The following is an 11,512-nucleotide window of genomic DNA, read 5'->3' as shown; positions in this document are numbered from 1 at the left end:
CAGGCACGATGGTGAGCGGGCACACACACTGGTCAAGGACAGGCACGATGGTGAGCGGGCACACACACAGCTGCCTGTGAGCACTCACCCCATAGGAATCAGGCAGTCTCTGGCTTTCTCACTCTCCACCAGGCGGGAAGAAATATTCCCAGGGTTCCCTCTCTCAGACAGGGACATGGACTCCACCCTGAGGAGGAGGAAGAGGAGGAAGAGTCAGCTCTAAGCTCTAATAGGAAGCGCCAGCGAGAGCCAGCTATGTGGCAGATGCTAGGGGATAAGATCAAGGGAACCCCTGGGGAGTGAGGTAAGCTCTCTAGGAACCCTGGGAAGGGCAGAAGGCCCATGAGGCAGGAGGAAGTTACAAGGCAGCTTGGCCTTCTCTTCCTCCAGCTTAGGACCCAGCACTTTACCAGACACACTCCCAGTGCTGACGCAGGAAGCTGGCAGTCCCCCGGCACAGCCTTCTGGTACCCAACCCTCAGCACAGGACAAATGCCCAGAGTTAGGCCAAGCTCTCAGTAATATCAAAGTCAAAGGGAGAAACAAGCACAAAATTAATGTCAATCCAAGAGAGATTATGTGGAACGGGCAAGGGGGAAGGACAGGGAGTCGCGCCCTGGGCTTGGAAAGGGTGTGTGGGTTGGGGGATGAACCTTCAAGACAACAGCAGATGTCCTTAACCGAGAATTTTCTCTACCTCCAGCACTAGCTTGAACTCTTTTACAGCATAAGATCCCTTCAAACAGTGTCACCACACGACACAGACCCTGTGGTGCCAGCTGACCCTCTCATAACCTTCACAGAGCTGAAGTAGGTGTCCCTTTATAAAGATGAGGGCAGTGAGATCTGGGTGGTGGGGGAATGTCCTCAGTTGTGGATGGTCAGGTCATGATGTGGGCAGCCTATAGATCCACCTGCTCTGTTTCCAACATGAGGGTCCTCAAGCTGACTGCGTCGAGAATCCCCGAGGAACCCACAGAGCCCCAACTCTTTCCCTTCATCCACATCTGCTGCCCTCACTGTGACAAACACGATGAACAGCAATGACCAGGCTGGCTGTGACCCTCAGCCACCACGGTCCTCATTTGTGAGCTTCCATTGCCTTCCTACCGGCACACAGGTCAAGGCACCCTGATGCAGGCTGACAACCTGATGCAGGCTGACAACCTGATGCAGGCTGACAACCCTGATGCAGGCTGCCAGGACCTGACCACGGGCCAGCAATGCTTCCTATCAGAAGCTATCCTACAGAACCGGATGCTAGCTCCGAAGCCTGCCAAGGCCTTCCTTAACTATCTCTCCAGCTTTGGACAGCCCCAAGTCTAGGTCCTAGCACCCTGGACTACAGTGTAGGTGGTGACAGTGACCAGATAGCCAGTAGTCTGTCTCTCAGAACGCAGATGTACCTGAGTGCCAGACTGGTGGCAAGAGAATGGCTGAGGAGTAGAAGTTGTACAATAAAAGCTGTCCCTGGGGCTGGAGAGATGGCTCAGCGGTTAAGAGCACTGGCTACTCTTCCATAGGTCCTGAGTTCAATTCCCAGCAACCACATGGTAGCTCACAACCATCTGTAAAGGGATCTGATGCCCCCTTCGAAGTGTCTGAAGACAGTGATTGTGTACTCATATACATAAAACAAAATTAAAAGAAAAAGCTGTCGCTGGCTTTACAATGACTTCCAACGTAAGAGCCTCTTGTCTCACTAGCTGGGATGGACAGGCATGAGCCACTGTGTCTCTGGGTTTGGAGAACCAAAGCTAATATTCCTTTTTCTACAGGCAAAGAGAACACACAAGTACCCTGGGGACACTCTCAAGTATAGGAACATACTTGCCTACATCTTCCACCCTGGCAGTTCCCCAGGGTACTTTAGAGACAAATTCCCCTTCCTGCTAGTGCTGAGACTGGCCCATTCCTGAGCAGCCCAGCGCCTGGACCACTCCTAGACACATTTCTGGAAGGCCAGCCTATTCGGCTGTCTTTGTGGGCAGGGAGAATCCTGGAATCACGGCCCCTCAGAACCGAGTACAGAAAAATTAGTTTGATTACTGAGTTGGTTAATAAGGTCCAGCAGGAAGCAATCTTACCCACAGGCCATGCCAATGTCATAAGACCCATTTCTGATGCCACCTGCAACAAAAGCACTTCATAACCATCCTTGGCCGGAGTGGGCCTGCCCTGGAGCAGCACAGCCCGTTCCCTCCCTGTTCTCGGGGCACACTCAGCAAAGCCTCACAGGAGATGCAGGAGCACTTGGGGTGCGGCCATGGGTGCTGCTCCACTCTTTCTGCCTAGGGTCCTGAGGGTCAAGGACCAAGGTCGGGTACACTCATGGGCACCCAGCAGACAGCACTTACCAGCAATGTTGGCCACTGCCTGCAGTCCTGATGAACACTGTCTGTTGACTGTAGACAAAGGCACAGTCTCTGGGATGCCGCTGAAACAGAGGGGAGATGGCGGTCAGCCCTGGGTGTTCAGCCAGCCCTGGATGTGACCCCGTCTCACAGAAAGCAGGACCCATGAGTCTTCAGGGTCCCATCATGGCCCATAGCAGTGTACAAATCAGAGGATAACAGCTGGCCTTGCCTCCAATATAGTAGATATATACAAAAGAGGGGTTAACTATGAGCCAAACCATGTCACTATAGCCACTTGCAACTGAGGAGACATTTGGAAGCCTTGCCCATGAGACCTAGCTCTTGGGCTGGTGACCAGTGTCTTTGTGGTCAGAGGAGGTGTCTACTATTCTTTGTCAAAACTCCTGAAGGAGAGGAAAAGTGCCAGTGGTCCAACAAGTTTCCCCTGCCTGAGCTTCGAATCTCAAGGTAGCAGGGCGTGTGTTTGCAGACCCTCGGCTGCAAGTGTCTGCATTGACAGGGAGGCACATAGCAACCCAGCGGACAAGAAGGTCACTCATCGGATGCTTGAGAGCCAGTCTTCCGAGGTGTCTGGGCAGGGACTGGCCAGAGCTAGGAGAGTAGGGCGAGAGGAATCAATGGGGACGGAATAGGCAGAGCGAGTGGATGGGGGGCGGGGTGGCCGGTATGGCAGAAGAAGGGAAAGTCAAAATGAAGAAGCAGATGAGAGAAGAACTGGAAAGTTACAAGCGGGACGGGGAGGCTAAGTCTGATCTTGTCCACGTCTCCAGACAGGTTTTCCCCTGTTCTGACTCGTGGGTCTGCTGCTGTCACCTCTCCACAGCAGTGGAGATCTTCCTAGCCACGTGATAGGAAGGAGAAGGGACGGGGGTCTTCAGTCTACACGTGGAAGTAACTGAACTACTGTTCCCCACCCGGAAGGGTAAGATGACCAGGGACCCTGGCTCCCCGCTTCCCCTGCTCTCCACCCCTACACTTGAGCCTCTGATAACTGACTGAGCCTGGGGGTTCCCAGATGGTTCAAGTAGGAAACGAAGTAAAGGCCCTGATCCAGTGGTCATGTAATTATTAATCTGACATCTGAGGACAGAGTTCAAAGGGTAAACAACAAGCTGGCTTTGGTAAACATCTGCTCACCTTTGCTCCAGTCCCTGCTTCTCTGGTAACACACCCTTCAAAGTAGGGGCAATGTTGGGTCCAAGGATTCTGGCTGACTGGATATCTAGTGTCCAACCTGATAACCTGTCACCTACATACAGACTGGTTAATCCCCACCAGCGGTAGGAGGGTTACCTCAGAAATTGGGCGATGCGTGCCATGACAATCCCAGCTCCAGGTTCAAGAACATTGCCTGTAGATAGAAAACGAATTCAGCACCAAGTAGTGTTCTGCATGCTAAGGTTCTGCTGTGAGTTCCAGAGAGGAGGCATTCCAGATCTTCCTTCCGGATCACTTTAGGATTTTCTCGGGCCCGTGTGAAGCTATAGAAATTCAGAGTCTGGAAAATGGGGAGCTAGTTACCCAACAGTTTGTCATCTACCAGTCCACCAGTCCAGTGCTAGAGGGACAAGGCATGCTCCTCTAAATCAAGGCTTGGGTGGGGGTGCTTGCCTGGTAACAGGAGAGACTGGGCTAAGAGACACAGCGCAAAGCTTGGAAGCTGTGCGAAGCCGGGCTGTGGGCGAGGGAAGTTAGAGTCTGCAACTCTCACCTCCCCAAGTGTCCTGCGTCACTGCAGGGACGAGGGACAGACTGGCACCTCGGGACAAAACCATGTTCTACGCTATGTTCTAGCTCAGGGAAAGAGCAGGGGTTAGGGCAGAGCGGGGTGAACCCATCTGCACCTGTATCCCGGTCCGTGTAGGTAGAGAACCGCGTTTTCCCACCTCCTGCAGTCTCCGGGAACTTCAGAGCAATGGTTCTCAACTATTATAATGCTGTGTCCCTTTAATACAATTCCTCATACTGGGTGACCCCCCCCAAACATAAAATTATTTTTCATTGCTACTTCAGAACTGTAATTCCGCCACTGTTATGTATCGTAATGTAGATATCTGTGTTTCCCGATGATCTTAGGCGAACCCTGTAAAAGGGTCCTTCACTTAAATCGGTAGAGTCCGTAGTCTTGCTCAGTGAAGCCCAGGTTCTCGGTGAGAAAGAGAGGTTTCGGAGAGGAGGGCGAGGAAGAGCCGGTGCAGGACCCGCAGGGGAGCTCACCCACAGAGATGTCTCCCAGCTGTTCAGGCTTTAGCTTCACGTCCTGAAGAACCGCGGTCAACACGGCCGACAGAAGCTCGTCGGGGGTGGTGTCCTGCAGGGCGAGGCGCAGCAGCGGTGAACCCAGCTCCCGCATCCCCCACCGGGGGACTCTGCGGTCACTGGAGCCCCGAGGGCAGGATCCCACCCGCGCTGGCCGCCTTCTGCTCTCCTCGCCCGCCCGAGGCGCCTCACCTTGAAGCCGCCGCGGCTGGCACGGCCGATGGGGGTGCGCCGTCCGTGCACCACCACCACGTCGGAGGCCGAGGCCTGCGGGAATCCAGCGGAGCAGGGCGCAGCCTGCAGCGCGGAGCTCGACTCGGACCGGCCGGCCAGGTGGCCCAGCACTACCTGCAGCCGATGCATCGCGGAGATGGGTCCCACCGATTCGCTTGGGCTCTGGGTCCAGAGCTTTACAAACAGAAACGATGGCGGGCGCAGGCGCAGGACAGCCCTTTACCTCGCGAGGCCTGAAAGTAGATGGCAACCCGGGTAGACTTAATACTGCGAGTTAGGGCCCGCCCACTCCCAGGCACAACCAATTAGATTAAGAGGAGTCTGCTTGAGGGCCGCCCACCCACCCTTGCCCCAGAGCCCTGCCCAATGCCTGTCCTAAGACTCTCTTTCCACTCAAAGCCCCGCCCACCAATCCTACGGAAGCCAATCATAACGCGTACTCTTAATCCTCCCGAGAAAGGCCGATTGGAAAGTTCAAGTTTGCACAACCTTTTGTTCCCCAAACTTCTGGTTTCCTAAGATGAACTCAGCCTCAAGGGAGTCCCTCTTCTTGAGCTCAGCGCGCAGCCGCGTGGAAGGCGGAGCCCGGCCCATGGCTTCTCCCTTTGCTGGGCTAGCTAGCCAGGGAAGACTCTTGTCTCCCCTCAACATTTGCTGTGCTTAGCCCCGGGTCCCAAAATCCAGAACCGAGGACCTAGAAAATGTTTAGGCACCTAGTTCAGCCCCAACCGGGTTGAGCTGTCACAGAAGCCCTCTCAGGAAACAAAGTGATTTTGCGCTCTGGGCTGGTGTGAAGAACCGATTTTACTAAGGTGCTGAACAGCAGGCAGGTTCTAATGGTTAACATGCCCCACATGTCTTAAAGCCTGTTCTACGTTTGTTTGGGATAATGCCATTCTTGCCCACATTCCTCTAGGAATCCTACTAAACCCGGGGGGGCGGGGTAGGGTGGAGACCCAGTATTGGAGATTGACACCTAAGTAGATTAACCAAGTGAACTAACGAAAAAAAATCTTTCCTTGGGTCTAGACCCAACGTTAAAGGGTGAGGTGATAGGGAGCTCCTCGTGTTTTTTGCAGATCCCTGGAAGGTGGTGCTGTTTGTGTCAGATAACAAAGGACACGATGCTCTAAGTGCCAATTTATGGGCAAGGTCGTGGACTTCCCCTTTTAAAAAGCAGAGTCGGGCTGGAGAGATGGCTCAGCGGTTAAGAGCACTGACTGCTCTTCCTGAGTTCAAATCCCAGCAACCACATGGTGGCTCACAACCATCCGTAATGAGATCTGATGCCCTCTTCTGGTGTGTCTGAAGACAGCTACAGTGTACTTACAGATAATAAATAAATCTTTTTTTTTTTTAAAAGCAGAATCACCACAGGTGACATCAAATAGCTAAAGGTAGACTGAGCCTTCAGGTCACTACTTCCGAAGCCAGTCTGTCTGTCTCTTCCCTCCCTATTACCAGAATATAAATTACTGTACGGAATGGCTGTACTTCCTTCAAGTCCTAAACAAGGCTGATTCACCTCACCACTCATAGCCACCACTACCAGATCGTCCAGGACAGGTCGGTGGACCAAGGCAGATGCCAGAGGCGGTTTTTATAAGTTCTTACCTTTGAGGGGAGGTGAGCAAAGGTTAGAAACACAAGTGGAGCCAGCCGGGCAGTGGTGGCACACGCCTTTAATCCCAGCACTTGGGAGGTAGAAACAGGCAGATTTCTGAGTTCCAGGACAGCCAGGGCTATACAGAGAAACCCTGTCTCGAAAAGACAAAAACAAAAAACAAAAACAAAAACACACCACACACACACACACACACACACACACACGCGCGCGCGCGCGCGCGCGCGCGCACACACACACACACACAAGTGGGTAGACTTTCAGGTAGTGTTGCTGTGGCTCCGATTCTAGATTCTAGCAGCAAAGGGCGGAGCTTCTCCGAAAACGAAAGAAGGAGGGGTTGGCAGGAGACTTAAGGGAAGTAGGAAGCTCAACAGGCGCCCGTACTGTACCGCACCGGAGCTCAGGGTTGCCTGCCATGTCTGCGGGAGGCCCCCGCGTGGAATCCGCGTCCCTGGACTCTTTCATGTACTCCATACCCTTGGTCGCGCTTAACGTGAGAGTGAGGCGCCGTCTCTCGCTGTTCTTGAACGCGCGGACGCCCGTGGCGGCCGACTGGACTTTGCTGGCGGAGGAGATGGGCTTCGAGTACTTGGAGATCCGAGAGCTGGAGACGCGCCCCGACCCCACTCGCAGTTTGTTGGATGCCTGGCAGGGGCGCTCTGGCGCGTCGGTGGGCAAGCTGCTAGAGATGCTGGCCTTGTTAGACCGTGAGGATGTACTGAAGGAACTGAAGCTCAGCATCGGTGAGGGGACATGCTTTCTGGCTTTGTGCCCAGGGTCGAAGAGGCCAGCTTGGCATATTGCATATCTGTTCATTTTTCTGGGGTGTGCTAGGGAGGGAGAAAGTGACAGTCGAATTTTCTGTCAATATGCAGGACAGCGTAGGGACTGGGAGACGGGCCAAAAACCCTGGGACAGGGAAAAGATGTGGAAGGAGCCTAGGCAAAGACCTTTTAGTTGAACCAGGAGTCAAGATTGGAATCTTTCGGGGGGGGGGGGGGTATCTCAGTTGTGTCGGGATCAACAGGACAAGTGAGGGAGCGACCACAGCCCCTTCCATCTCTCAGTGGCACTCAGCACAACGTCCCCCCCCCACAGTGAGGTGGGGGTCACCATCCTCACTGAACACTAACTGGGTGCCTGAGCCCTTCTGACATTCAAGCCCCTGCTTCGATTGCTCTGCGCTGTGCAAGATGCCCAATTTGGCACCATTCTCTAGAGCCTTAGAAAGGGGAGGCAGGGAGGTCAGAGAGGCAGACTGACTTTGGAGTCCTCCCAGACGCTCATTTTGGGAGAGCCAGAAAGGGAGTGTTAGTTTGTAGAGCTGCTCATGACACCAGTGGCTGGAGAAGGCTGAGAGTCCAAGTAGGCCCATGGCATAAAGATAGGGTTCTGAGTGTGTACAGCAGCAGCTTGGGGAACTGGTGGAGCCTCTACACCCTGTCTCTTCTCCACAGAGGAGGATTGCCAGAAATACATAGAGAAGCAGCAGAACCAGGAGTCCGAGAAGCCCTTACAGGTGGCCAGAGTGGAAAGTAGCATCCCCCAAACAAAGGAGCTAGGAGGCATCACCACCCTGGACGACCCCCTGGGTAAGGGCCCAGTATCCTTCCCCTGGGGAGAATAGGTGGGCCACAGACTCAAACATGTGACATGCAGAGGGCATGGATATTGGAAGCAGATGGATGGACCTGGGACCTTAGGCGACCCGCTCATTCTGAGCCTCAATTTCCCCATCTAAGAAATGGGAATAATAGCAGCCCTGTCTCAGAGTGGCTCTGAGACTTTAATGGCATGCCTCCGTCATGGTTAACCAGGATCTCACCTGGGAGGGAGTTCATCTTTTCATGGGTGGGGAGGGTGTGTGTATGACATCACTTTGGGATGGCTACAGCCTCAGGTTCCCTTGATGGAAGACTCCAGGTGGGGCTCCTTCCAGCCTTGTTTCCCTCGTCCCCTGTCCTCAGGACAAACGCCGGAGCTTTTCGATGCCTTCATCTGCTACTGCTCCAGTGATATCGAGTTTGTGCAGGAGATGATCCGGCAACTAGAACAGACAGACTATCGGCTTAAGTTGTGTGTGTCCGACCGCGATGTCTTGCCTGGCACCTGTGTCTGGTCCATCGCCAGTGAGCTGATTGAGAAAAGGTCGGTTAAGCATCTTAAGGGGGTCAGTGGGGGAGTGCACCCAGAGGTCCAGAGGCTAGGACTCTCCTGTTAGCTGGGCTCTGGCCAGCCTGGGCAACGTGGTCCTTCCTGACACCATCCTCTGAAGGAAGTCACCGTAGTGCCTGAATTCTGCCACTCTCCCTCAGGTGTCGCCGCATGGTGGTAGTTGTTTCTGACGATTATCTACAGAGCAAGGAATGTGACTTCCAGACCAAGTTTGCTCTCAGCCTGTCTCCAGGTAAGCTTAGGCCTGCTTTGGTCAGAGAGAGATGAGGCATAGCCTTAAGATGCTAGTCCAGGAGTGAAAAACCAAAGCACTATAGATCTCTGAGGTTGGACCTGTGGACTTCTTTATGTAGTGGCTATGTACCCAGTTGGTGTACCCCGTACTTTAGGGGCTAAGCCTGCCCCACCGTAGGGCCCCACCTGGTCCTAATCCCATACCCTTTGGCCTCCAGGCGTCCAGCAGAAGCGATTGATTCCTATCAAATACAAGGCGATGAAGAAAGACTTTCCCAGTATCCTGCGGTTCATCACTATATGCGACTATACAAACCCTTGCACCAAGTCCTGGTTCTGGACCCGCCTTGCCAAGGCTTTATCCTTGCCCTGAAGGTGACCCTGGGAGCCCTAGGTATGTCAGTCTGTCTATGTTCTTCTGCTTGTCTCCTCTGACATTGTAGGGGAAAGCTTGTGGTCTATTCACCCTGGACATCTGCAGTAGCCAGAAGTTGTCTGGACACCATCTCTCAAGTCCCTATGGAACCAGTGACTGCCAGTGACATTATTACTTGCCACATTGCCAGCCATCACAGTGTCTATCAGGGCTGAATGAGTCTAAGTGGAGGACTAGTTGAGCTGCATCTCAGCCATCTTTGGCCTCAGGATCATCTCCTGAGAAACAGGATATGGAGATCAGGCAGGGAAAGGGTGAGGCACTGTTCTGGCTATCCTAGGAGACACAGCGTGGGCTGAAGGGTAGCTGAAGGGCCACATACTGGCTGTTACAGGGACCACAGGCTTACTAGGACAGCTGCTTCCACCTCTCCACCTTAAACTCCCTTTCCTCCTCCCGCAGGGCAGAGGGGAAAATGAGCTGACTTGGAGTTGGATTCTCGTATGCTGTTCTGTTTGCATCTTTGACTCCCCTCAGGCTCAGCCCATATTCAGTGATGACTGACTGGCCTGAGCAACTGGGACTGCCTTTCCTCCCACCCACCCATGCCTGTGCGCGAATCTTAGTGCACACATGCCCCCCTTGCATATACAGGCATCTGTATACATGTGTTTCATTTGGGACAGCTCCCAAGAAGAGCTGAGTGGAAGAGTTCTAGCATTAAGGGGGCCTGGACATCTCCCTGGACAAAAATGGGGTGCCTTTGCTACAGGTAGTGGCACGTGCCTATAGTTCCAGCATTTGGGAGGCAGAGACCAGAGAATCAGGGGTTCAAGGTTATCCTTGGCTACACATCAAGTTTAAGGTCAGCATGGGCTACATGAGAGCCTACCTCCCCAACCCTCCAAAAAAAGAAGAAAAATATGGGAACATTACTGATTTCTCCTCTCTTTTCTCCAGTTGTTGAAAGCAATGCCTAGAAAGGCCCCAGATGTGGTAGCATTTGGGCCCTTAGCAAAGTGAAGATAAAAAGGAGAGGCTGTTTGGCTTCATCCCAAAAGCCAGCTGCAGGCTCAGCTGTTTTCCCCCCAGGAGTGCGGTTTGCATATTCCTCTCAAGTTCTCTATCATACAGATGATGCTATGGTCCCTCTCAGGGCTCGTCCCAAGGTCCTGAGTCCCCAAGAAAATGGGTCTCCCCTCAGTGTCTGGGGGACAAATGGAGGCCTCTTTGCATGATGTCATGGGGCATCTCAGTGCTTGATACTGAGCATTTTAAAGCAACCTGGAGAAAGCGTCTCCTACACCTGTTTTATAGGTTTTATGGGAATGCCAATAGAGAGAAAGGCTCATGTTTGTACTTTGTACTTCTGTATGTGGAATTTGTAATAAAAAGTATTCTATTTTGAGAAAGTGTCCTTGTGACTGTGCGTCTGTCAGGTGTTTGAAGCAGAGACGTGGGCTCTGAGTTCCCGGTATAAGAGAAACTGCTCTATAACGCGGTGTCCCTTAGGTTCCCGGTATAAGAGAAGCTGCTCTGTAATGTGGTGTCCCTTAGGACTTGCAGGTGGCTGAGCTTCAGCCCCACGGGCTCAGGCTTCAGCAGGGACCAAGCAGAGCCAAGGGCATCATCATCAGCTCCAGAAACCTGCTTCCACCCAGCAGCCTGAGTCATTCTTGGCTTAAGCTATGTCCTGGTCCTGGTATGCAGTCAGTGTCAGGGATTGAACCCAGGGTCCATGTCAGGCAAACTGTGTCATCGGAGCTATAATCTCAGAACACCATCTATCCCTTGGCTATGGTGTTACACATATCCAGCCACTGGATGGCCAAGTGCTGTTCTAGACACACAGTACTGATGTTACCTTAGCAGTCTTCAGATTGGAGAAGATCCTGTGAGGAGTGTAAGAACTCCTTCCCAGCTTCCTCAAGATCTGTAGTTATCCCAAGGAAGAAAGCTTTTAAGCCAGGTAAGGTGGCGAGCCTGTGGTTCTAGCTACTCGTGAGACTGAATCAGGAGGACTGTTTGAGCCCAACAGTTTAGGAAGCATAGGGCACTTTGTAAAAAAAAAAAAAGGTTGAGGCAGAAGCAGGCGGATTTCTGAGTTCTAGGCCAGCCTGGTCTACAGAGTGAGTTCCGGGACAGCCAGGGCTACACAGAGAAACCCTGTCTCAAAAACTCAAAAAAGAAAAAAAGTTTTCAAAATTGTTAAATTGTTAATTTTTTTTT

General features: G+C 52.8%; 2 protein-coding genes across 2 annotated transcripts in view; one reads left to right on the top strand and one right to left on the bottom strand.

The window, feature by feature from the left end:
• Nucleotides 1-6,627, bottom strand: part of LOC116073719 (3-ketoacyl-CoA thiolase B, peroxisomal) — a gene marked incomplete at its 3' end in the record, with an annotated part of 8,480 nt that extends 1,853 nt beyond the window's left edge. The window contains exons 1-7 of the mRNA XM_031345742.1: nt 6,486-6,627; nt 4,830-5,104; nt 4,596-4,689; nt 3,672-3,729; nt 2,358-2,437; nt 2,088-2,130; nt 89-187 (exon numbers count right to left, since the gene is read on the bottom strand). Of these exons, the coding sequence (XP_031201602.1) occupies nt 89-187; nt 2,088-2,130; nt 2,358-2,437; nt 3,672-3,729; nt 4,596-4,689; nt 4,830-5,000 (545 nt within the window). The remainder of the gene's footprint in view (nt 1-88; nt 188-2,087; nt 2,131-2,357; nt 2,438-3,671; nt 3,730-4,595; nt 4,690-4,829; nt 5,105-6,485) is intronic.
• A 200-nt stretch (nt 6,628-6,827) lies between these two features.
• Myd88 (MYD88 innate immune signal transduction adaptor) lies at nt 6,828-10,696 on the top strand. The gene is made up of 6 exons (XM_031344726.1): nt 6,828-7,241; nt 7,956-8,090; nt 8,466-8,646; nt 8,814-8,905; nt 9,126-9,301; nt 9,746-10,696. Exons 1-5 carry the CDS (start codon nt 6,914-6,916, stop codon nt 9,278-9,280), a joined length of 891 nt encoding a protein of 296 aa, XP_031200586.1. The 5' UTR covers nt 6,828-6,913; the 3' UTR covers nt 9,281-9,301; nt 9,746-10,696.
• Nucleotides 10,697-11,512: the final 816 nt, after the last annotated feature.

This window comes from Mastomys coucha, unplaced genomic scaffold (assembly GCF_008632895.1).
Source record: "Mastomys coucha isolate ucsf_1 unplaced genomic scaffold, UCSF_Mcou_1 pScaffold23, whole genome shotgun sequence".
NCBI lineage: Eukaryota > Metazoa > Chordata > Mammalia > Rodentia > Muridae > Mastomys > Mastomys coucha.
This window is presented reverse-complemented; position numbering and strand designations above follow the sequence as displayed.

Coding starts and splice junctions, on each gene's coding strand:
- Myd88 (XM_031344726.1), top strand. CDS start 6,914: ATGTCTGCGGGAGGCCCCCGCGTGGAATCCGCGTCCCTGGACTCTTTC. Junction 7,242..7,955: donor GGAACTGAAGCTCAGCATCG/GTGAGGGGACAT, acceptor TCTTCTCCACAG/AGGAGGATTGCCAGAAATAC. Junction 8,091..8,465: donor CACCCTGGACGACCCCCTGG/GTAAGGGCCCAG, acceptor CCCTGTCCTCAG/GACAAACGCCGGAGCTTTTC.